At 44.4% G+C, this 26951-nt stretch overlaps 1 protein-coding gene across 3 annotated transcripts in view; it reads right to left on the reverse strand.

The window, feature by feature from the left end:
- Positions 1-26951, reverse strand: part of RPTOR (regulatory associated protein of MTOR complex 1) — a 323106-nt gene that overhangs the window by 174434 nt on the left and 121721 nt on the right. For all 3 annotated transcript variants that reach the window (XM_019981168.2, XM_019981167.2, XM_070774383.1), the window contains exon 4: positions 12920-13078. In XM_019981168.2, coding sequence (XP_019836727.2) covers positions 12920-13078 — 159 coding nt within the window. The remainder of the gene's footprint in view (positions 1-12919; positions 13079-26951) is intronic.

The raw sequence follows: 26951 nt of genomic DNA on the forward strand, positions 1-26951 counted from the left end.
CTCTTCATCATCAATGCAAGTTTAGCTGAGCACTGTTCCCAGTTTCCTTTGCAGCTAAGTCTGATCTTGCAGCCCAAATCTGACCTATGGGACATGATCAGAAATGTGTCCAAATTATAAGTGCTGCCCTAATGCTCACCCCTTCCTCTTTCCCTTCCCGGGAAAAAAATGCAAACATGGCAGGCCATCCACCTTTGACTGTACAGGAGGACTGGAGAGTTGTGTGATGGAAGGACTTGGGCTCGGTGTCATGAGACAATACCGCAGCAGGCCCAGATGGCCCAGAGGGACTGTCACAGACAACCCTGGATCCTAATATATCCAATATGAAGGATCATTAAGCAAAAGGGGCCCATACTATGGAACACCATGCAAGGTTATTTATAGGCACTGACATGGAGAGATGTCAGAGGCTTGTAATGATTTTTAAAATGCAAGTATTAGAACCTCATATATAATATGATCCCATTTTGTGTGTAAAGCACCACATCCCCAGCACGTAACTTGAATGAAATAAGAACTCAGCAGGCATGTGCTAAGGGGAAGGTCCTATAAATGGTGCTGAAAGAACATGGAACGGCTAAGGGCTGTTTTCTCTGACCTGGGAGATGACAGGGGAGTGGGGGCTGGTAAGAAAGTGTCACATCTATTTCTTTTAAGACCTCTTTTCTCTTGGAACATTTTAGAATAGAAATTACTTGTATTTTTTAAAAGACAAAATGTACATAACTACTAAAAGGGAGGAAAAGGGTAAGCTCTGGGGTTCACTATAATGTACGTTCATTGTGTTTCATAACCAGCAGGTATCACATGTTATCTGTACAAGTAAAAAGGCTTCAGCTAAGCCACACTGGACAGAGCAGACATGAGTCAGTGCCTCCCTGGACAAAGCAGGAAGAGCAATCCTCTCCAGCCCTCTCCTCAGCAGCCTCCCTCCCTTGCTGACATGCAGGTCCCACTGCTATGGGGGGGTGGGGGGCGTGGGTTGGTGGGGTGTTGAAAATGAACCTGTTAAGTGTGCAGGAACACCCCTACACTGATAGGAGAAAGGATTTTAGCACCAGCCTAGGAAACTATCACATTTTTATATACCAGCCACACTCTGCTGTTTATCTGCTTCCCACAAGGTTCTAGCTCAGCGACAAGTGGCCACAAACGGCTGGGGCAGTTCTGACCCCCTTCCTGCCACCCCTTCATCCCCATGACTGTCGGGAAAGGGTGATGCTGTCATCTTTGCTGCCTTCTAGGTACAGCCCCACAAGACCCAAAGACAGGGAAGAAGACTAAATAAAATATATTTTAACACATTAAGTTCTGAAGTCTGGCCTTTGTAACTGAAATATAATTTTTATATTTCCCCAAAATCAAAAGTTACTTTTTAAATTTCTGAGATACAAATGTAATTAATGGTGATTCATTAAAATAATGAAGCACTAATCCATCAGGAAACGTGTTAAGCATTTTCCCTTCCATTCCCTGTGCCTCTGGCTGCCCCTGAAATGGTTCAAGCGGAGTTGTCAGCCACTGAGCCCCACTGGAGGGCAGAACTGCCTCCATTCTCTAATGCTTGTCCAAGGGACAGCATGCAAGGAGATTTCAGAATTGGTTTTCAGCCTCACGATTTTTAGTTGTGAGAGGGGCTGGCATCCTAGGCTGTCCACAGGGATGCTTAGCCACAGAGAATGGCTTGGACCCATTCCTCCACACAGATGGGCTGTGTGGTGGGTGCAGCCTCTGGAATGCCAGTTGAGGATAAAGGGCCTTTGTAGCCGAGGTGGAGGCACCCCAGCCCTGTGGGCGTTTGGGGCTGGTCACTCGGTGTGGGGACCAAACCACACCCATACCCAAGCAGGCACTGCCACGCTTGGCAGCATCCCTGGCCTCAACACACTACCTTCTAACAACACTTACCCCTCTCTGCCAGTCGTGACAACCAAAAGGTTTCTGGCGGCGGTGGTGATGGTTTAGTTGCTAAGTTGTGTCCAACTTCTGTGACCCATGGACTGTAGCCCATCAGGCTCTTCCATCCATGGGATTTCCCAGGCAAGAATACTGCAGTGAGTTGTCATTTCCTTCTCCAGGGAATCTTTCCAACCCAGGGATCAAACCCACTTCTCCTGAATTGCAGGGGGGTTCTTTACCACTGAGCCACCAAGGAAGCCACCAAAAGATCTCTGGACATTTAAATGTGCTCCTGAGAGGGAGGAAAGCCTCCTTGATGAGAACCTCTGCCTTTGAGGAGAGAGAATTTCATTTAAAGCAGGAGCTGTATTCTGCAGTTTAGTAAGCCTGTAAAACTTGGAAGTCTGTGTCCCTGGAGGGATACAAAATCAACTCTATTAAACTGCATGGAGGAAAGTGGCCTTTGAGAACTAATCCTTATTAGAACTTGAGCAGGTGGATCTCATTTCCCATCTCGGAAGGATCCTGGGGAGTCTGTCAAGCTTCAGCCAGAATCATGGTTTTACAAACCTGCAAAGGGCAGCCAGCACGATGCTGGCTGCAGCGAGTGAGCGGAGGACAGAAGCAACATTCAAAGTGCAACTATTTCTATCCCGTGCAATATCCCCATGTCTTTTAGGCTGAACCAACCTACACAAGCTGGAGAAGTCAAAGTTCCCCGCACCGAAGGCCACCTGGAACACTCCAGGGCCTTTCAGGCATTGGTTTGGTTTCTCCCCCACCAAAAACTACAAGTACAGAGAATTCCTAATCAAAGCATCTCTCCTTTTTCTTGAAAAAAACATATCCAAGGCCATGTTTTCATTGCAAACAAAGAAAAAGAAATAGGTTTTAGATAATTTATTCATTACACTCCACTTTAGCTGTCAGGTTATATTAAACATAAAAAAAAAAAACAAAAAAAGCCACATGCTTCATCGGACTGTCATCACAGCTGAGTCAACCACAGAGGCGGCGAGCACCGAGCCCCCGGACAGGAGCTGCGAGGAGGTGCACTTTGTTCTCCAGGTAAAGCCAGTGGCTCTCTATCTCTGAGCAGATTCTAAGTTCAGACAGCCCCTAACTCCCAATGGTTCAACTCATGAGTTTTTGACTTCACATTGGGGCAAAGTGACATCCAGGCAGTAGAAACTATACTTTGAATGTCGATTTTTTTCTAGGCTAGCGACATGCAGTCCTTGATGCTGGGCAGCAGCAGTGAGCACACCTCCCAATTAGCCCACAATCAGGAGGGTGAACAACCTATACACTTACAATTATCCAGGACACAAACAACCCTTCTGTTGGCTGATGGACTCTTTATCACTGAGTCACCTGGGAAGCCCTAGGTTAGGTGCAGCAAATGCGTTTTCAGCTTTTGGTATTTCCAAGTATAGTGGGCTTATGGGACATAACCCCACTCTAATGCTGAGGAAGGTCTGTACATCTGTTAAAGAACTCAAAATATGAGTCAGAAGTCTCAGCCAGAGTAAAATGGCATCCTCCTAAGGGTTTTCTGGTGAAGTCCCCAAGGGTGCATGTTTCCTCTGACCTCACAGACAGGAAGCACAGGCGCATCCAGATGTGTCAACCTGGCTTTCTCTGGATGGTAAAGGCATCTGCATGTGGCTATTCTCCAAGGAGAGCAGGGGAGCATGGGTTAGCAGAAGATTCATCTGCCTTCTGAAGGAACCAGCAACGGAGGTGATGGCCCAGAGATGTTAGGTATGGGGTAGTGTTACTTGTGAATCAAACACTCCAGGGTTTAAGTCACAAGCAAACTCCTTAAAACCCGTAAGGCTGAAGTTTATTGGTTTTGTTGATACTTTCTCTGCCTTTCCTTTATTGCTGTTTAGTCACCAAGTTATGTCCGACTCTTTTCAACCCCATGGACTAAAGCCTACCAGGCTAGTCTGTCCGTGGGATTTCCCAGGCAAAAATATTGGAGTGGGTTGCCATTTCCTTCTCCAGGGGATCTTCCTGACCCAGGGATTGAACCTGCATCTCCTGCATTGGCAGGTGGAATCTTAACCACTAAGCCACCAGGAAAGCCCTCTTTCCTTTATTACAGCTCAATAATTGTTTACCCTACGAGTAATTTTAAATAAATGTTATTTAAATAATAGAATGTATTGGTTTGGAAAAACTGCACACCACTATCAAATAGATATCTCTTATTCTGGTTTAGTATATAGTTCATTACTGAGTCTGTTGAAAGATGAATCATAAAGGTTTTTAAATGTGTTATTATCAAAAGGATGTATTTGTGATTTTTTAGAATCAATATTTGTGCCAGACCACATTTAACATTTTTTACAATTGTTACTTTATCAAAACTGAGAGTATAGCAGTCCCCCTCCTTGAAAAAAGTGGGTAATTTTACTGTAAACTTGGTCTTTCTAGCATCTTTGTTTATGCTTGCAATGGCTGAAGACCATCAGAAAAAATTCTATTTCTTCAGGAGAAGAGTTAGCAAACTTTGGACGATCTCTTTATAAGAACTTTAAAGTTTTTTTTTTTAAATACTATTTTCTTGATGCTGAGATGTAAAACTTTAGACCATATCTTAATTGATTTCCCAGATATTCTATGTTTGAAAACCAGATTTATGGAGGAAGAGTTCTCAAGTGAGTGTGCATCAGAATGGCCTAGAGGGCTCGTTAAAATACAGATCTCTGGGTCCCTCCCTGGAATAGGCTTCTCTAAGTCTTCAGTAGGTTGTGATAATTTGCATGTATCATAAATTCCAAGAATATCACTGCTACCATATTTTAAGAACCCCTGGTGCAGACAGTGCAAATGCTGGGGCAAAGGACATTCACTTTCCAGTTTGAGTGTCACCTGTTCTTCCTATGGATCATGGAGAACACTTGCTTTTTTCCATCCATGATTTAACATTTTACATGTAATGATCAGGATACACTTTGCTGATGATACTTATATAAAAATATCCATTCATCCATGAGTTGACATGTAAGAAGTGTGTTTTTTTTTAATATAAATTTATTTAATTGGAGGTTAATTACTTTACAATATTGTAACTACGAATTCAATTTCGTTGATTGATCTAGGGCTATTCAGATTTTCGACCTCATTTTGGGTCACTTTTGGAAAGCTGTATTTTAAAAGGCATTTTCCATCTAAGTTGTTAAATGTACTGGTATAAAATTATTAACATTCTCTTATCTTTTCAATGTCTATAGAATATGTGGTGACATCTTTCATTCCTAAATGTTGTCTTTTCTCTTTTTTTTCTTGCTACCTAGACTTGTTAATTTACAGACGTTTTCCAAAAACCAAACCTTAGCTCTTTTAACCTTCTGTACAACCTGGTCTCTGTTTTACTGATTTGTGCCCTTGATTATTTGTGCCCTTCTACTTCCTTTGAGTTTAGATTGCTCAACATTTTCCAGTTTCTTAAGGTAGACATTTATATTTTTAAGTCTTTCTTTCTTTCTGTATAAGAATTTAATAAGGCTATACATTTTTATATAAGCACTGCTATAGCTGTATCCCACAAGTTTTGACAAGTCATCTTTTCATTACTGTTTAGTCTGAAGTATTTTCATTGTCCCCTGTCATACGTTTTTTGATACATATATTATTTAATTTCAAAATACTGGAGGATTTTCCAGGTAGCATACAATTTCAGATTCTGTGGTCAAGGAATAGACTCTGTATGATTTCAACCCTTCAAACTTTATTGAGACATTTATTTCTGTAAGGCGGAACAGGCCTTTCTCATGTTCTATGGGCATTGGGTGTAGGGTTCTGGTAAGTGAGTCAGAGCAATTGATGGTCTTTTAAGTGATTTTTTTTTTTTTAATTAGAAAAATATACCATGTCTGGAGTTTTCTTTGTGAGAAAGTTTTTAATTATCAATTTTAACATTGGTTTTAACCTATCAATTACTGCCAGACTGTTACTCAAATACTGGATATGTTTCTTTCTCTAACTGGTCCTGACAATCTTGCTTTATGTGTCTTAAATTCTATTAGCCATCTATGCATTCAGGATAGGTATAGCTTCCTGATGACCTGACTTGTCTGGTACAATGTCTCTTTTCATCTCTGGCAAAACTCCTTGTCTCAAAGTCTATTTTCTCATTAGTAATACAGCCACTTTGGCTCTTTTTCAGCTAGTCTTTCGTGATACACCTTATTACATTCAAGCATCTCTCAGGACTTCCTTGGTGGTCAGTCCAGTGGCTAAGACTCTGAGCTCCCAATTGCAGGGGTTGTGGGTTCAACCCCTGGGGAGGGAACTAGATCCCACATGTTACAACCAAGAGTTCACAAGCTGCAAATAAAAAGAGCCTGCATCTGCAACGAAGATCGAAGATCCAATGTGCCACAACTAAGACCTGGTGCAACCAAAATAAATAAATGTAAATATTAAAAAAAGAAATAAAGTGCATCCCTTGCTGACAGCAGAAAGTGTGATCTTGCTTTTTTATTCAGTGCGACATAAACTTATAAAACACAAAGAATGAGGGACGTTCTAGAGGATAACTGGTCTGCACTCCAAAAGTCAATGTCCACTGTTCAGAAAATGGAAACACAAGTCACAGAATGGGAAGGACTCTTTTAAAGATGAATATCTGATAAAGGACTTGTACCCAAATGTAAAAGGAACTCTTAAACTGAGTGAGAAAACCAATAGTCCTATTAATTGATAAAAGTGGGCAAAAGATATGGAAACCCCACCAAAGAAAATATACAGATGGCAGCCAAGCATATGAAAAGATGCTCAACATCCTATGTCATTAAGGAACTGCAAATTAAAAGGAGATACCACGATGCACCTAATTAGAATGGCTAAAATCCAGAACACTGGCAACAACAAATGTCAAGGAGGATGTGGAGCAATAGGAACTACCATTTATTGCTGGTGGGAATGCAAACGACGCAGCTACTTTGGAACAGGGTTTGCCAATTTCTTAGAACGCTAAACATAACAGCTAGTCTAGCAGTGGCTCTCTTAGGTATTTATCCAAATGAGAAGAAATCTTATGTCTATACAAAAATCCACACAAAAGTTTAGAACAGCATTATTTACAATTCCCCAAAACTGGAAGCAACCAGGATGTCTTTCACTAGTGGTACATCCAAATAATGGAATCTTTTTCAGTGGTAAAGAGAAAATGAGCTCTCTAGCCGTGAAAAGACATGAAGGAAATTTGAATGTATACTCCTAATTGAAAAAAGCCAGTTTTAAAACACTACATTCTATATGCTTCTAACTATATGATATGCTAGAAAAGGTAAAACTATAAAGACAATATGATACAAATAACATATTTAACCCCTATATAAAACATATAATTGATCAAGACACACTAGGTTATCCCACAAAGGAAAGGTATATTTAATACTAGAAAATCATATATCTTGCAATGCATTTCAAGTTTAAAGGAGAAAAATCATACCATCATCTAACACATACATACAAAATGGCTTGGGGGGAAAAGCAACATCTATTGATGACTTGAAAAAATAAACTAGGAATAGAAGGGCATCTTTTAAAAAATATTTGTATAATGTTGTGTTCATTTCTACCATACAACAACACTGTGGTGGTTTAGTCACTAAGTTGTGTCTGACTCTTGGAACCCCATAGACTGCAGGCCGGGAGGCTCCTCTGTCCATGGGATTCTCCAGATTCTGCAGATTCTCCACTGCAAGAAAACTGCAGTGAGTTGCCATTTCCTTCTCCAGGGGATCAAACCCAGGTCTCCTGCATTGCAGGCAGATAATTTACCGAATGGCCTATGAGGGAATCAGTCATAATTATACATGTACCCCCTCCGTCTTGAGTCTCCCTCCTTTCCCCCATCCCACCTCTCTAGGTCACCACAGAGCGCCAGACTGGGCACCCTGTGTGCTACAGCAACTCCTCATCCACTACCCACTTTACACACAGCGGTGTGTATGTCGATGCTGCTTTCTCCATTTGTCCCATTCACTCCCTCCCCCACTGTGTCCACAAGTCCATTCTTTACACCTGTGTCTCCACCGAGAAGGGCATCTTTTAATCTGATAAGGGTTTTTCTTATTTTTTATTCTTTTTACAAATATCTATAGTGAATATCATACAATGATGCAGAGGACACACTCCTTTCCAAATGAGGAATGAGACAAGGACATGCAGTCACCATTCCACTCTCTGGGAGGTGCTGGTAACACAGAAAGATACAAACAATAAACAGCAGGACTGGAAGGAAAGTAAACTGCTGTGATTTGCAAACCACATGGTAGTCTGTTTAGAAATTTTAAAATATGTACAAATCATTAGGATCAACGAGAGAACAGCAAATTAGAAAGAAAGAAAGTGAAGTCGCTCAGTTGTGTCCAACTCTGTGACCCCATGGACCATAGCCCACCAGGCTTCTCTGTCCATGGAATTTTCCAGGCAAGAATACTTGACTGGGTTGCCATTTCCTTCTCTGGAGGATCTTCCTGACTCGGGGATAGAACCCAGGTCTCCCACTGCAGGCAGACACTTTACCGTAAGCTAGTTAGCAAATTAGCAGACGTAAAAAAAATGTACAAAAAATCAACTGCTTTGCCACACACCATGGTAAAAACTCACAGAACATCATTTTTAAACATTTGTAACCACATGGCCAAGAGGAGCTACCCCTCGCCCGAGGTCAGGTGTGGTGGCCAAGAGGTGCTACCCTACGCCTGAGGTCAGGGACGGCAGCTGAGAGGAGCAACCCCATGTCCAAGGAGTGGTGGCTACGCAGGCGCAGGAGGGCTGAGAGGAGCTACTCCATGTTCAAGGTCAGGAGGGGCAGCTGTGAGGACATACCCCTCATCCAAAGTAAGGAGGAGCGGCTGCGCTTTGCTGGAGCAGCCGAAAGGAGATAACCCACATCCAAGGTAAGAGAAACCCAAATGAAACAGTAGGTGTTGTGAGAGGCATTAGAGGGCAGATACACAAACCATAATCACAGAAAACTAGTTAATCTAATCACATGTACCACAGCCTTGTCTAACTCAATGAAACTAAGCCATGCCGTATGGGGCCACCGAAGACAGGCGGGTCATGGTGGAGACGTCTGACAGAATGTGCTCCACTGGAGAAGGGAATGGCAAACCACTTCAGTATTCTTGCCTTGAGAACCCCATGAACAGTATGAAAAGGCAAAATGATAGGATACTGAAAGAGGAACTCCCCAGGTCGGTAGGTGCCCAATATGCTATTGGAGATCAGTGGAGAAATAACTCCAGAAAGAATGAAGGGATGGAGCCAAAGCAAAGACAATACCCAGCTGTGGATGTGACTGGTGATAGAAGCAAGGTCTGATACTGTAAAGAGCAATATTGCATAGGAACCTGGAATGTCAGGTCCATGAATCAAGGCAAATTGGAAGTGGTCAAACAGGAGATGGCAAGAGTGAACGTCGACATTCTAGGAATCAGAGAACTAAGTTTCCAAGGCAAACCATTCAATATCACAGTAATCCAAGTCTATGCCCCAACCAATAATGCTGAAGAAGCTGAAGTTGAATGGTTCTATGAAGACCTACAGACCTTTTGGAACTAACACCAAAAAAGATGTCATTTTCATTATAGGGGACTGGAATGCAAAAGTAGGAAGTCAAGAAACACCTGGGGTAACAGGCAAATTTGGCCTTGGAATACGAAATGAAGCAGGGCAAAGGCTAATAGACTTTTGCAAAGAGAACACACTGGTCATAACAAACACCCTCTTCCAACAACACAAGAGAAGACTCTACACGTGAACATCACCAGACGGTCAACACCAAAATCAGACTGATTATATTCTTTGCAGCCAAACATGGAGAAGCTCTATACAGTCAGCAAAAACAAGACTGGGAGCTGACTGTGGCTCACATCATGAACTCCTTACTGCCAAATTCAGACTTAAATTGAAGAAAGTAGGGAAAACCACTAGACCATTCAGGTATGACTTAAATCAAATCCCTTATGATTATACAGTGGAAGTGAGAAATAGATTTAAAGGACTAGATCTGATAGAGTTCCTGATGAACTATGGACGGAGGTTCGTGACACTGTACAGGAGACAGGGATCAAGACCCTCCCCATGGAAAAGAAATGCAAAAAAGCAAAATGGCTGTCTGGGGAGGCCTTACAAATAGCTGTGAAAAGAAGAGAAGCGAAAAGCAAGGGGGAAAAGGAAAGATATAAGCATCTGAATGCAGAGTTCCAAAGAATAGCAAGGAGAGATAAGAAAGCCTTCCTTGGTGATCAATGCAAAGAAATAGAGGAAAACAACAGAATGGGAAAGACTAGAGATCTCTTCAAGAAAATCAGAGATACCAAGGGAACATTTCATGCAAAGATGGGCTCGATAAAGGACAGAAATGGTAGGGACCTAACAGAAGCAGAAGATATTAAAAAGAGGTGGCAAGAATACACAGAAGAACTGTACAAAAAAAGATCTTCACGACCCAGATAATCACGATGGTGTGATCACTCACCTAGAGCCAGACATCCTGGAATGTGAAGTCAAGTGGGCCTTAGAAAGCATCGCTACGAACAAAGCTAGTGGAGGTGATGGAATTCCAGTTGAGCTATTTCAAAGCCTGAAAGATGATGCTGTGAAAGTGCTGCACCCACTATGCCAGCAAATTTGGAAAACTCAGCAGTGGCCACAGGACTGGAAAAGGTCAGTTTTCATTCCAATCCCAAAGAAAGGCAATTCCAAAGAATGCTCAAACTACCGCACAATTGCACTCATCTCACATGCTAGTAAAGTAATGTCAAAATTCCCCAAGCCAGGCTTCAGCAATACGTGAACCGTGAACTTCCTGATGTTCAAGCTGGTTTTAGAAAAGGCAGAGGAACCAGAGATCAAATTGCCAACATCCACTGGATCATGGAAAAAGCAAGAAAGTTCCAGAAAAACATCTATTTCTGCTTTATTGACTATGTGGATCACAATAAACTGTGGAAAATTCTGAAAGAGATGGGAATACCAGACCACCTGACCTGCCTCTGAGAAACCTGTATGCAGGTCAGGAAGCAACAGTTAGAACTGGACATGGAACAACAGACTGGTTCCAAATAGGAAAAGGAGTACGTCAAGGCTGTATATTGTCACCCTGCTTATTTAACTTCTATGCAGAGTACATCATGAGAAACGCTGGGCTGGAGGAAGCACAAGCTGGAATTAAGATTGCAGGAAGAAATATCAATAACCTCAGATATGCAGATGACACCACCCTAATGGCAGAAAGTGAAGAGGAACTAAAAAGCCTCTTGATGAAAGTGAAAGAGGAGAGTGAAAAAGTTGGCTTAAAGCTCAACATTCAGAAAACAAAGATCATGGCATCTGGTCCCATCACTTCATGGCAAATAGATGGGGAAACAGAGGAAACAGTGTCAGACTTTATTTTTTGCGGGGCTCCAAAATCACTGCAGATGGTGATTGCAGCCATGAAATTAAAAGACACTTACTTCTTGGAAGGAAAGTTATGACCAACCTAGATAGCATATTCAAAAGCAGAGACGTTACTTTACCAACAAAGGTCCGTCTAGTCAAGGCTATAGTTTTTCCAGTGGTCGTGTATGGATATGAGAGTTGGACTGTGAAGAAAGCTGAGCACCGAAGAATTGATGCTTTTGAACTGTGGTGTTGGAGAAGACTCTTGAGAGTCCCTTGGACTGCAAGGAGATCCAACCAGTCCATTCTAAAGTAAATCAGTCCTGGGTGTTCTGTGGAAGGACTGATGCTAAAGCTGAAATTCCAGTACTTTGGCCACCTCATGCGAAGAGTTGACTCATTGGAAAAGACTCTGATGCTGGGGGGGATTGGGGGCAGGAGAAGAAGGGGACGACAGGATGAGATGGCTGGATGGTGTCACTGACTTGATGGACATGAGTTTGGGTGAACTCCGGGAGTTGGTGATGGACAGAGAGGCCTGGTGTGCTGCAATTCATGGGGTCACAAAGAGTCAGACACGACTGAGTGACTGAACTGAACTGAACTGACTGAACCACGTCAAAAAGTATAAAGTATCTAGGAATAAATCTAAAAAATGATACAAATATTTATGAAATTATAAGATACCACTGATACACACTTTGAAAGAGCATAGTTTGGAAAACTCAATAATATAAAGATATTGAGTCTCCACGCCCCACACCATTTAATCTAGTGATTTATAAGCTGATTGAGTATTTTCATGGAAGATCAACAGACCAAAAAGAATAAAGCAGGGAAACTCACCTTCCCAAATATCAGGAATCACTGAAAACCTACACTGATTAAAACAACTAACTGGCATAAAGGGAGACCCACGGAACAGAACAGAGAGCTCGGAAACATACCTACTCACTAAGGAAACCTGACTGAGTCCAAAGCTGGCATTAAATGGTAATGGTATCCACTTCAAAAAGAAAAAAGAATTTGAAACCCTACTTAAAAGTATGTGCAAAAATTAGTTTCAGGTGGATTAAAGATCCAAATTATGGACAAAAATACACATCTGTGAAAGAACACATGGAATATTTCAGTGACCGTGGCATAAGGAAAGTCTTAAGAAGATACTAAATGCCCACATTCTAAGAGAAGACTGAACAGGGGCCACTTCAAAATAAAGAAAGCCCATCCACTAAGGGACATCACAAGAGAACAGCAGCAAACAGACAAACCCAGAAACCAAGCCATAAACTCAGGGACATTTGCAACTAACAAAAATGGTAAAGGGTTACTGTCTAGGATATAAGGAATTCCTCCAAATAAGTAAGAAAAAGACACAATCTAAGTGAAGAACAGGAGACACCACTGCAAGAGGGGGAGCCTACATGGCCAACCTAGAAACCGGAAGGCACCTGCATTTGGTTTTGTGGAAATGAATTAACTATTGATGGCTCCATAGAAGCTACAGGTGAACAGGATCTGTAGCCAACCACCAAAACTTAAAGATTTCCTTGTAAAAAGATAAATAAATTGGATTCATGGGAATCTTTTATGGTGCACCCACCTTGTTGAAGACCCAGATCTCGCCATTAACGGTGGGCCTGGGCACCCCATGGCCATTGTAGTGGAAGAGGACCCGCTCCTCCTTGGCATTTCGGCGTAAAGACGTGCAAAGCTTCTTTACTTCATCCACAGTCGGATCAAGGCTCTGCTTATACCGCGCCTGTTGCAGGAGACAAAGATTAAGAAACTTACCATGGATTCATAAGAATACATAAAACTTAAACTCCATCCTTTACTCCAAGTTTGCATTGAATGGACGCTGCACAAATAATATCATGTCTCTCCATCTCCAGCTGGGATGATGCCTACTTCACAGAGAGGTTGTGAACATTCATTTACTCAACAAATATTTATGGCGAAGATCCCATGGGATAAATAAGTAATGCCTGCCACACAGTAACACAAGTAAAAGGTAGCACCACTGTGATATCAAAAATATTTCTTAGAAGCATTGAATCTCTTTGGAAAAACACTGGAATGTGGAAGAGGCAACTTAAACACAGAAAGCTGTAATACAGCGGCAAAGGAGAATAGTTTCAAAAAGACAAGGTAAGGAAGCAAAATGCCCCTCTCTTGATTAGTCATATTTGCCCAGCTTAGCCCCCTCCCACTACTCCTGCCTGGACCCTTGCTGATGAACCTAAAGAATACACAGAAATCAATACACACACACACACACAATCGATAGGTGGTTAAAGGACACAACTGTAAGGAACTCCCACTTTTAAAGCAACAAAGATTAAACTTAACAAGAAATGCACAAAACTCTAAGAAGGAAATTTTATAAAACTGTCCTGGAGAACAGAAGGAAGCATGAACAAATTGGAGATGCTCCCAGCCTGAGGAAGATGCACCCACATTCTTAAGACATCAGTTCTCCCTAGGTTAAGAGCCCACGTTTCCAATAAATATAACAATAAAGTATTTCACGGAGCTGCTACTGAAGTTTGCATGGAAAATAAACATGCCAGAACAGCCATGAAAACACTGAAAGGAGAGGTATGAGGAGTCCCGCTCACCGAAATTTCGACCTCGTCTGGGCCTCTGTAAGGAATCAAGTGAGGATCAGGGCCCAGAGAGACCAGCCCGCCAGGGAGCTACTACAGAGTCCAGAATTAGGTCCAAACATGTTTCCTCATGCAGTCACAATGTTATGAACACTGATTTTATTTCATTAGAAACTGTGCTGACACCAAGAGAACCTGAGTCTGCCCCCTCCGCACAGCTTTCCAGCTAGGATGTGTGAAGTCCTGGTTCCACTGAAGACCATTCAGTGTCCCCCGAGGTTAGTCCTAAACAAGAGTGCTGTTCTCCCCTACCACCCATAAGGTCACAGGGTTGACATTACTCGGAGACATCAGTAAAGTTGGGGATTCGTTATTTCTGACCTTGGCTCCATCAAGGTCTTCTCCTGTGGGATGCAAAAAATGATTCAGCCTCGTTTTCTTACCTGTCGCCCAGAAAGGACACATTAATGGACCAGCATGAAAGGCACTACAGATAATAATATACCTCCTAGGGCTTTATGGGAATTAATTAATATTTTTAAGGGCTTTGAAATGAGAAGCACTAAATTAAATGTCACTACACCACGTTAAGGTTTTGTTTCAAAACGAGAATGCCTGGGATAATGGCTCCGCGGCTGGAGGGAGTGCCAAGGCACAGGAAGCATCTCACCATTTGGGAGATTTGCGACAACTGTAGCTGGGCGTATTAAATGACAGTGCAAGTCTCTGAAATACTGCTTGTTGTGCTGGGCATTGCTACTGTAAGTCCAAATCTCAAGACAGAATAATATACAATGGTGGAAATTTCGGGGGATGTGAGAGAGGAAGAGAACAGAAGACGGAACAATGGGCGGAAGGAGGAAAGGAAAACTGGCCCTGGGCTTAGTGAAGGGGATGGGGCTCCAGATTTCACTTCCTTCCAGGACTGTCTCCTGCTAACTCTAAATGCTAACAAAGCTAACAAAGCCTAAGTAGACTCTGCCTTCCCTGCGGAGGCGGCCCCTCCTCCTGCAGATTCCAGAGGCTACGCAGTGTGGGGGCAGGGGGTGGGGGGTGGGCGGGGGGTGACTCTGCTTCAAGATGCTCAGTGGGCAGCGGAGGCCCTTCTCCATCTGGTGAAGCCACACGTGGTGCTGCTGTTGTGCCTGCAGAAGAATAACAGCAGTGCCCGGGGAGGAGCAGGGGCTCTGCTGGGTGGTCTCACACCAGAATCCCATAAGGAAGAAACCTGTGCTACTGGAGCGGCACTGCCTATGCTCCTCTGGGGTTTCTAGTAAAGATTACTGCGCATTACTCGACTGGGAATGTGATTATGAATAATGTTATTTCCATCCTTCTATGGCAATGAGCAATACCTCAAGTTCAGAACCAAGAAACAGAAATGCCTGAGAGATTTTCTCTGAACTGTCCAGGAGGAATAAGCATACTGTTGGATTTGGGCTGCTTCTGTCTCTGTTCCGGAGTCTTGCTAAGATTTCACCCTCTCCCTCTCCTTCCCAACTAGGAAGCAAAGGCTTTCAGGAAGCTGCTGGGCAGGGGGAAGGTCAGGTCTGCTCAAAGGACACCTGTTTCAGGTGGTGTCCCATGTAAGAAAACTCCAAGCCCTTGGCAGTTCAGGAGCTTTATGCCACCACCCCTCACAAAACACTTACCGCCCTTTGCATCCTCAACATCACTACCGAGGCCAAGCCACTGCGACCACCACCACCACCATCATTATCAGCACCTCCAGAACCAACACCATCGTCACATCCCATCACCATCAGGAGCACCACATCCCTCTCCCCTCCTCTCCCCTCCCCTCTATCTGCCCCTCCCCTTCCCTCAGATTGCTCTGACTGTTGTCTCTTACCTCTTCCCAGGTCTATCCTCCTCTGTCAACCTCTAATGTGACTGTGACTCAGCTTCCCTTCTTTTTTCACACTACATGCTCCTCCTGGGCAGCATCTCTGAACAAACCCATGGCCAAATTCCTTGTCGTGCTCCACATGTGCCCACCCTCTAGGGTCCCGGCCATAGTCTCGGGCATCAGTCTGTACCGAGTCACTCAAACCACACCCCTCGGGGCCTGTCCTTTTCGATGCTCTCCTTCTCACCTCCCCTTCATCCAGTGACCCGAACATGTGGCTGTACCACCTCTGCCTTCAGCAGGGGTCAAACAGCCCCTAACTCTCCCCAGGATTCCAGACCATCCTCTCCAAGTCTTTCCATTCAGTCACAGCCTTCCTGCTCAAACACACAGCAAGCAGGCCACTTGCCCCTGAAAATCAAGTCCTCAGTGGGGGCGTCTGCTGCCCCCAAGACAGCCACCATGCCTGACCATGGCACAGACACCTTGGCCACCCCACCCCCACAGCCCTCCGCTCAGCCACCGCATCTTTCCCAGGGGTCCTGAGCAAGCTGTGTGCTTTCACACAGACCCCAAAGCTACTCTGTTTTTAGGAAGAATACAAGGGCAAGGTGTTGTGCAGCACAAGTACACTGTCCAGTTCATTTGCATGTTTTATGTTTAAATGTTTTCACTATTTCATAGTAAGATGCTATCCTGTACAATTTTTTTCCAGTGTTATCGTAAGACTGTTCCCTCAGCCCCCAATCTCTTAATTGAAAAACAAATGAAAACCAACAACTGTTTACCTTTTAAGTTGAAATGGGAAACTTGAGTCCTTGAAGTGCAAACAGGAGGCAGGGGCCTCCTGTAAACAGGTGTTCAGTCTATAAATTCCCCGTGCCCCCGCCTCCCCCCGCCAGAATCCACTCAGCTCTAAAGAAACTCACAGACACTGTGCTGGCTCTGAGCGTCACACCTATGGAAACAGGTGCAGTTTTCATCTAAAATGTAACCAGAGCCTTCCCAAACTCATCACCGAAAGGTGGATCTCGAACAAATCAAAACCATCTCATGAAACAAGAAGGCAGCCCAGAGCCCTTCGGCAGAGCGGGAGCAGAGCCCCCAGCCCAGCCTGGTGCCCAGCCTGCAGGCCTCACCTTGGCTTTCGTGCTTATGCACTTGTGCAGCCTGAGTCTGGTCACTCAGTACAGGTAGAGCCAAGCTTAGTTGCTTTTCAGAAATAAAAGGGAAGTCTAGAAACAGAAGTCTCCGATCATTTTCCAATTGGTTCCCACCTTTTCATATTATTCTGGAATTTTATGTCACATACAGAGATAGAATGTATAAGCCATCATACTGACCCCTTAGGAGGTCCCTGGCTCTGAGAGTGGCTGACAGATTAGGGCCGTTCCACCTGCCCAGGTCATCACTAGAATAAGAGGCTCATGACATGTGCTCTGCAGAGAGATCTGATCTGACTTTGATTCATGTCTGCCTCAACAATCCAGGGCCCCTTTTTACCATTCATTAAGTAGTAATTTATTTTGTCTTCTAAGAATCTCTCTTCTTGACTCATAGTCCTCAAGGCTCCAGCACAGACTGTTCTAGCAATCTGCTCCACCCACTTCACAGTGTTAGCTGAGCAGCAGACACAAATATTTTCAGGTATCCCACCACCCACGCCCTGCCAAGATCTGCCAAGGGCAGTGATGTCTCAAAGGAGGCTTTGACTGTGTTAAGACAAGTGACTGAACCACCTCACCATAGCCCGCCCTAAAATCAAGTTCCAGTCCATTTCCAGGCCTGACAGTAAAGCCACCAGCTGTCAATGCTCCATCAAGCCTCCAGGGAAAGACAGGCTGCAAGCAGGCCAAGTTCCACTGAGGTCCCTTGGAAAGTTCTGGAGTCCTCCTGGTCACCTCCTGTCCACTCCCTCCATACCCACGACAGCTCTACGGTGGCCTCTTTCCCCTGGGTCTTTGTGCTGCCTCCATCCCTCCCCACTCAATACTGGAGATGAGTCGCACAGGAGTCAGGTGTGCCCAGTGGTGAGTCCCTCCCCTCTGCAAGAGCACGGGTCCCTGATACGGAGGGCTTGGGTTCATCCCCAGATCAGTGATTTACCAGCCATTCAACTTGGGAAAGCTCACAAACCCAACCCAACCTCAGTTTCCTCCTCCGTAAAACAACTAAAATACTACTGTCCCTGACTACTCCCTAGGCTGCAGGGACCATATGAGAAAGTACCTGTCATTAAGCTGGAGGACACAGATGGAGCCTGGCACTGGCGCTGTACTTCTGATGTACCAGCCTCCTGACCTTCACACCCACTGTGCAAAGTAGGCATTGTCATCATACCTGTCTCACAGATAGGGAGCTGGGGCACAGAGAGGTGCGGCAACTACCACGAGGTCACACAGCTGGCACGGGGCCAGCTGACTTCAGCTGACTTCAGAATGGGCCCTGGGCGGGGGGTGGGGCAGGGCCCATTCTGAAGTCAGAAGCATGAGGACATCCATGGGAACTCGGAGACCAATGGTGAGCTTTCTCGTGTTGCTGCAAACTGGGGACAAGCAGGGAGTAGAAAGACAGACCAGCCCTCTCTGGCCATCCTCACGTGCCGGCATCCTGTCGTGCTTCAATATGACCCCTGGGCTCTGACACCCCTCTAATAGGAAGGCCTTCCTCTCAAGAAGGGCTAATAGCCTGAGCACCTGCCTTGACTGAGCAGCAAAGATGAGCACTGCTTGGGAGACTGAGAATAGCTTAAGTCACTCACGGCTACTGATTTTTCCAAATAATTCCACATCAGCACTGACTCTCTCCTTACATTAATGCCGGACTACCTCCAAGCAGTATCAACAACTGCTAGTGACCTGGAACACTCAAAATTTACTAATCTGCCTGGTGGGCAGAGAAGGAGAAAACTCAGAATGTAATAAGCTGTATGCAGCAAGTGGAGGGGGCAGGAGAGGGGAGACTGAACCTCAGTCCCTAGGGCCAGAGCATTCACTGGACACAGGAATATGGGCATCCCAAGCCTGCAGTTGTGCTCTGAGCCACTGCTACAGCTGCAGAGAACTTCTGGAAATAGCTCATATATGTTATCTTTGGCAGTAACAAAATGAGCAAAGGGAATAAATAAATCCCTAGCAGAGTGAGGAGGAAATAGGTATCATTAAATGGTTGCCAAACCAGGCCAGGATAGCGGTCTGCTGGGGTGTGCCCACCACCTCGAGCCAAGCTGGAATTCATTCAGAGAAACAGCCACCAAATTGACTCATGAGAAGGTGTCCCTGCTTTATACCTCCTACCAACAGAGTCCACTTTGAGTCAATCACCAAACAGGGCTGCCCCAGGGTCCAGGAGCCAACAGGGGGGTCGAACTCTCAGAGTCTATATCTCCAGCTAGTCTATGGCCATAAATTCAAACTTACATCTGCCATAAGAAGCATTCTTGCTAACCCCATTCATTTACTTTTCAAAGAAATTTCTCATTTCTTATTAGATTTCTTATAATATTCAGGATCATGTCTGTAGAGGCTAGTCTGATTTCTACATGGAGGCTCAGCAATCTGCAAGTGACAGTACAGGACGAGCTGCTGGCTCCAGGACAGCTCTGGAGGACCCCAGGGACCTCTGAGCAGGGCCCCAGCCTCCACACTGAAAGTCGAAGAAGTCTGCCTTCCGGGTCCGCGCTCATCTGCTCCACAGAATGTTTTCTAGAATACTAGTTTGGGTAATTTCATCGCCCCATGGCAAAATGCCCTGGCTTCTCTCTGCTCACTCACCAGTACAACCTGACTTCCACCCTGAGTGGGAGGAGAACGGCTGTGCCTGTAGCACCCAGGCCTCGGCACTAGAGCTCCCAGGGCCGGGGAAGCCCTGCTGGCAGGCACGCGTGGGTGAGAAATGCTGAACGCCAGCACTGAAGGGTCACTATACAAGGTCAGAGTAACTCCTGGTGTTTTCAACATGTATATTCCCAATAAGAACAGTTTTACAAGAAATCTATAAAATCACTGCCTCTCTTTCCTTTATGTATTATTCAATACCAATTTTCTCTTCCTTCCTTAATTTGCAAAAGAGGCAGGAGAGAACGAGAAGAGCTGGTTTAGTATTCAAAGTCCAGAAATAGCAACCATAGCTTTGAGATGGGGTCTGAGTTCACTTGTGAAATAAAAGGCTCATGTGGTCTCTGCAGACATGCTTAGACTCTCCCCTCAGTGGATGTGAGAAACACTGTTGTCATCAGAGAGCAGTTCTGTCCCCCAGGGCACATTTGGTCTGGAAGTAGGCTTGGTTGGTACAATGGGGGTGGTGGTAGTTCTCTTGGCATCTGATGGGTGAATGTCAGGGAAGGTGCTGAATATCCTACACCTATGCTCACAGCGTGTGCGGACATTACTGCCACAAAGATAAATCATCTGGCCCAAAATGTCAACAGTGCTGGGTTTGAGAAAGCCTGCTTTAGAGGGAAAATATGAAGCTTTGATTTTAATGAGGACACACTGATCCTAATCTAATAAAGTGAAAAAAAAACAAGGTGAAGAAAAATGTATTTAATGTATGACCATTTATCCAAGAGGGTAACAAATGTGTGTAAATATACATATATATATATATTTATATTTATATATATATATATATATACACACACAGTGTTCAATATATACTGCTCAGCAATACGTGAACTGTGAACTTCCAGATGTTCAAGCAGGATTTAGAAAAGGCAGAGGAACCAGAGATCAAATTACCAACATCTGCTGGATCGTTGAAAAAGCAAGAGAGTTCCAAAAAGACATCTATTTCTGCTTTATTGACTATGCCAAAGCCTTTGACTATGTAGATCACAATAAACTATGGAAAATTCTGAAAGAGATGCGAATACCAGACCACCTGACCTGCCTCTTGAGAAACCTGTATGCAGGTCAGGAAGCAACAGTTAGAACTAGACATGGAACAACAGACTGGTTCCAAATAGGAAAAGGAGTATGTCAAGGCTATATATTGTCACTCTGCTTATTTAACTTATATGTAGAGTACATCATGAGAAACGCTGGGCTGGAGGAAGCACAAGCTGGAATCAAGATTGCTGGGAGAAATATCAATAACCTCAGATACGCACATGACACCACCCTTATGGCACCAAGTGAAGAACTAAAAATAAAAAGCCTTTTGATGAAAGTGAAAGAGGAGAGTGAAAAAGTTGGCTTAAAGCTCAACATTCAGAAAACTAAGATCATGGCATCCAGTCTCATCACTTCACAGCAAATAGATGGGGAAACAGTGGAAACAGTGGCTGACTTTATTTTTCTGGGCTCCAAGATTGCTGCAGATGGTGATTGGAGCCATGAAATTAAAAGACGCTTACTCCTTGGAAGGAAAGTTATGACCAACCTAGACAGCATATTAAAAAGCAGAGACATTACTTTGTCAACAAAGGTCCGCCTAGTCAAGGCTATGGTTTTTCCAGTGGTCATGTATGGATATGAGAGTTGGACTATAAAGAAAGCTGAGCACTGAAGAATTGATGCTTTTGAACTGTTGTGTTGGAGAAGACTCTTGAGAGTCCCTTGGACTGCAAGGAGATCCAACCAATCCATCCAAAAGGAGATCAGGCCTGGGTGTTCATTGGAAGGACTGATGTTGAAGCTGAAACTCCAAGACTTTGGCCATCTGATGCAAAGAGCTGACTCACTGGAAAAGACCCTGATGCTGGGAAAAATTGAGGGTAGGAGGAGAAGGGGACAACAGAGGATGAGATGGTTAGATGGCATCACTGACTCAATGGACATGCGTTTGGGTAAACTTCAGGAGTTGGTGATGGACAGGGAAGCCTGGTGTGCTGCGGTTCATGGGGTCGCAAAGAGTCAGACGTGACTGAGTACTGAACTGAACTGAACTGAACTGATACTGTTTAAACGTTTAAACGATTACCTACAGAAGAAAGGGGGACACAGGATGGCAAGGACGGGAATAGAAGCCAGATTTGAATCCACCTGTCAAAACAGGGAACACGGGTTTGATTCCAGGTCTGGGAAGATTTCACATGCCATGGAACTAAGCCCATGCACCAAATCAACTGAGCCTGCGCGCCTAGAGTCCGTGCTCTGCAACAAGAGAAGCCACAGTGAGAAGCCTACTTACCACAACTAGAGAGTAGCCCCCGATCACTGCTGCAACCACAGAAAGCCTGAACAAAGCAATGAACACCCAGTGTAGCCAAAAATAAATAAATACATTAAAAAATTTTTAAGCAGTTCTTTAAAAATTCTAAGTAAAATGAGACAAATGAACCTAATTGTGTGTTCAATTGGCTACACAACCAGGCAGACAGGGACTCTTCAGTGTGACTGTATCTACACCCTGATATCAGAAAGAACTGAACACACTTCATGTACAGTTGGCAGTAATGGTATCAGAAATGCTGGTTTTGCTTCTGGAAAGGGCTGAGTGTAGGGTGGGATGGTGTACCCAAGTACTTCAACATCAGTACTTAGGTGGTGTCCACGAAGAACGTCAATGCTCAGGGTGGGAGAAACAGATACAGCTTTAAGACCCAGGGGATTAACTAAAACCTTGCAGTCCTGAAGCTGAATCAGCAAGAGCTCAAAACGCATTCTGTCTTTAAAACAGAGAGAAAGAGCACACGGTAGAGACTGCGCAGGAGCAGCGGTCACCTTCAGGCTCAGGTTAGGCTCTAAGTAACAACGCCTATTAGGGGAAACCAGTGAACCCTGGAGACTTGGCTGAATTCAGGCCTGGAGCAGAGGATGTACAGAATGAGTACACAACATCCTGTCTTGTCATAGGAGATAGGAAAGAAGTGATCAAAGACTTCCAGACCTGTAGCAAAGAGAACCAGGAGCCAATTTAAAGAGGCTTTAAGTGGCCAAAGAGAAAACATGAGCATCAATGATTAACAAATGCAACAAACTTTTATTGCACATGAAAGATAATGGAATGCATACCCCGTACCCGTTACCTCTGGGAGAAGTGCATTCATTATTTTGCAGTGGGATAAAAAAAAAAAATAAGTATTCATATTGGCTTTCCTATATGAGCTATATCTCAAGATACCGAAATAATAGATGAGAGGAAAATTTCCCTTCTTAGCAATATACGAGTTAACAGACAAAGGGGAATAATAGAGCACCACCTTTTTACAACCTCCAATGGATGGGTCCAGGTAATGATCGCCAGTGGCTGCTAACCTTACAGAGAGAAGACAAACCATTCATCATACATATCCTAAAGGAAGTACATACCATCACCTATGGAATGTTGTGTCCCCAAAGCTCCCTCCAACTGGAGGAATCTGGTCAATCCTGAGGGGTGAGGGAAAGGTTGGCAGAATTCAGGTTTCAAGGAATTCTATAGGGCACATAACCTGATTCCTTCAATCAATATTTGCAGGAAGAAGCAGAGATGGATAATTGGAACAGGATGGGAGAAGGGGCTTTTTAGATAAATTCTATGGATTAATAGGGTAGATCAATCAGTTATAATGTATCCACCTTACTTACATTCTGATTCAAATAAACAAACTGTGTATGCGTGCGTGTAGTTTTTTAAAGTCATAATTACCTTCAAGATACACTGAAATATTTACAGATGAAATTATATGATGTCTGGGATTTGCTTCGAAATAAGCCAAGGGAGTGGGTAGGAGAGGGGGGTGGGTGGTGGTGTAGATGAAAGAGGACTAGAACAAGTTGATAACTACTGAAGAGAGATGATGGGGAGATATGAAAATTTTCCACAATAAATTAAAATTAACTCTGATGCTTTAAAATTAACAAAGGAATAAGCCACAGAAACAAACAGGCAAACAAGCAAACAGCATTTCAAAATGCTGCCATAATTAAAATGGAACTCCCCTAGAATTGTTTTTATGCATAACTTAATGTAAAAACTGGCTATTTTTGATTAAAATTTGCTTATATGAAGCATTTTGGAAAGACATCTAAAGAAGGTGTTCAGACAGGTGAAAAACTTATGAACGTGTTTTTACCAATAATCTGAAAGATTAACATACCTGGGAAAAAAGTTTCATAAACATAACACAGATACTGGTATTTCTCAGAAACACATCTAGTGTTTCATACACAATAAGGAAGTATAATAATGGTTCAGCTTACTCAGAACTAGTGTTGATTTTTCACCGTGGGTCACATTTCCCAGCTGACCAACTAATGCCGTTTTGCGCAGCCAATGCCTCTAATGGGGTTGACAAAGCACTCTGGCCACATCATCTCCTCTGTCTGCATTACAAAAGCACTCACCGTCCTGCACTGGAGGCTAGACTCTGGGAGCAGGCCTGTACCCCATCATGCTCATTAGAGGCCAGCAAGCCAGGGGAGCACAGGACAGTGGGGGCACAGGGCCTGCCATCCCTGCCAGGCAGTCTGTGGGTTCTGTGAGTAAACAACTGAGTGACCATCATGCAAGCTGAGGCACGTAGCAGTGTCTCTAGAAGCAATGCTGCCATGCAGTTGGTGCTGTTTGTGAGTGAGAGGAGTATCAACTGGCCTGGGGAGGTATCCTACTTGCTTTAAAGAGCGAACTAAGGAACTGGAAGGAATGATGCTAAAGCTGAAACTCCAGTACTCTGGCCACCTCATGCGAAGAGCTGACTCATTGGAAAAGACTCTGATGCTGGGAGGGATTGGGGGCAGGAGGAGAAGGGGACGCCAGAGGATGAGATGGCTGGATGGCATCACCGACTCGATGGACGTGAGTTTGAGTGAACTCTGGGAGTTGGTGATGGACAGGGAGGCCTGGTGTGCTGCAATTCATGGGGTCACAAAGAGTCGGACACAACTGAGTGACTGAACTGAACTGAACTCAACTGAAGGAATGCAACAAAGGTCCGTCTAGTCAAGGCTATGGTTTTTCCCGTGGTCATGTATGGATGTGAGAGTTGGACTGTGAAGAAAGCTGAGCGCCGAAGAATGGATGCTTTTGAACTGTGGTGTTGGAGAAGACTCTTGAGAGTCCCTTGGACTGCAAGGAGATCCAACCAGTCCATCCTAAAGGAGATCAGTCCTGGGTGTTCATTGGAAGGACTGAAGCTAAAGCTGAAACTCCAGTACTTTGGCCACCTGATGCGAAGAGCTGACTCATTGGAAAAGACTCTGATGCTGGGAGGGATTGGGGGCAGGAGGAGAAGGGGACGACAGAGGATGAGATAGATGGATGGCATCACCGACTCGATGGACATGAGTTTGGGTGAACTCCAGGAGTTGGTGATGGACAGGGAGGCCTGGTGTGCTGCAATCCATGGGGTCGCAAAGAGTCGGACACGACTGAGTGACTGAACTGAACTGAACTGAAGGAACACAAAATGTGAAATAATCAAATAAATGTTTATAAACTCAGAGTAACATTTTTAGGCAGTCATGCCCAGAATTGGAAATGCTACTTGCTAATACTTACCTGGCAACCCCTCAGAATGGCAGTGGCCAGCTGCTGTTTTGTATAACAGGCCGCTACAGGGCCAGCTTCCCCCAGAGAGGGGCCCCTGTGTGCACCACACAGCCCACTCACCCCTCTCACCCCCAGGGCCCAGGGCTGGGAAGCAGAGGCTGGGCTTTGGCAACACTTGTCCAGTAAGGATGCAGCCCTGAGCTGGCAAAAGACTACATTCTTGCCACTGCCCTAGAGATACATCTAGTCTCAGGAATAGGAACAGAGAAACTAGTAATACAGGATGGACAGTGAGTCACACTGGCTGCTTTCCTCGCCCCTTCGTCTCTCCGGCTCAGCACACCTTGTCCCACCAAAGAGGCTGGTGGGGAGGAAGAAATTTTCCTCTACCCTTCTAGGTCTTTCTGACTGGACTAAGAATTAAACTGACATGTGACTGTTTAACAGGAGAAAATCAAACAAAAGTTTAATAGCACCTATACGTGGGAGAGGGGCTACCCAGGTGGCGCAGTGGTGAAGAACCTGCCTGCCAATGCAGGAGACACAAGAGACTCCGGTTTGATCCCTGAGTTGGAAGATCTGGAGGAGGAAATCGCATCCCACTCCAGTATTCTTGCCTGGAAAATTCCATGGACAAGGAGCCTGGCAGGCTATAGTCCATAGGGTCACAAAAGGTCGGATATAACTGGGTGGCTGAGTTCACACACACAGTACCTGCATGGGAGAGACCCAGGAAAACTGAGGAACTCACTTCAACGACTGAAGCCCTCGCTCAGTTTACCATCTTCAGCAAAAGACAAGAGAAAACTTTGGTGGTGGGGACTTCAAAGGGGAAGAAGGCAATTCAGGCAGAGACTAAAAAGTTAATGTTTGGTAAACAAATGTCTGCTGGGCCCTGCATAGACAATGGGATACAGAGAAGGATTTTAACAGACAGACTTTGATGGGTTCAGGTTTATACTGTACTTATCTATGGGGGTGGCTCCCTTCCTCTAACAGGTCCTGCATCTCCAGTCTTGAAGTTCAGGGAAGGTCTAAGTTTCTTCCTGAGTCTTTTGGGCATTGGTCATCCATTGCTCTCAGTTTAAAATAATCTCATGCCAAAGAGACTTTTGGGGGTGGCAAATTTTGTTCTCCTACAAGGCTGAATGTTTCCAGGCACCAAGCCCAAGCAGGGAGACCTGAGGACAAGCCAGCTGAAAGGCTTCTGGAACAGCGTTCTCACAAAGAGAATGGCTGTTCCTCCTCCTTTCTCCCTTTGAACACAACTCTATGGATGTGATGTTTGGAGCTGCAACAGCCATCTTGTGATCATAAGGGCAGAGTCAAGAAAACAGAGAATCTTCCAGAATCTTGATGCTACTAAACCATATATATATCTGATCCTGAAACCATTTATCTTCAGACTTCACAATAAACTTTTATTTGCTGAACCAGAGAAAAAGTACATATAATGGCTGAGAGGATGAACTCTGGGGACAGAGAGAATTGCAGCTCATACTAGGTTTGTGATCTTGGCAGATTATTTAACTTCTCCATACCTCCATTTCTTTATCTGCAAAATGGAAAGGCAGGGGTGGGAGAAAGAGGGAGCTCACAGTTTTTGTGAAGATTAAATGAGTTAATACATAAAAGCTCTTGGAATAGTGTCTGGCACATACTACCCATTATTGGAATGGTTACAAATGTTACTTGTTAACAGGAGCATCCCAACTAATCAATTTCCTTCTTCCAGCCCAACACCAGATCCTCAGTCCTGAGCC

This window comes from Bos indicus, chromosome 19 (genome assembly GCF_029378745.1).
Source record: "Bos indicus isolate NIAB-ARS_2022 breed Sahiwal x Tharparkar chromosome 19, NIAB-ARS_B.indTharparkar_mat_pri_1.0, whole genome shotgun sequence".
NCBI classification, from domain to species: Eukaryota; Metazoa; Chordata; class Mammalia; order Artiodactyla; family Bovidae; genus Bos; species Bos indicus.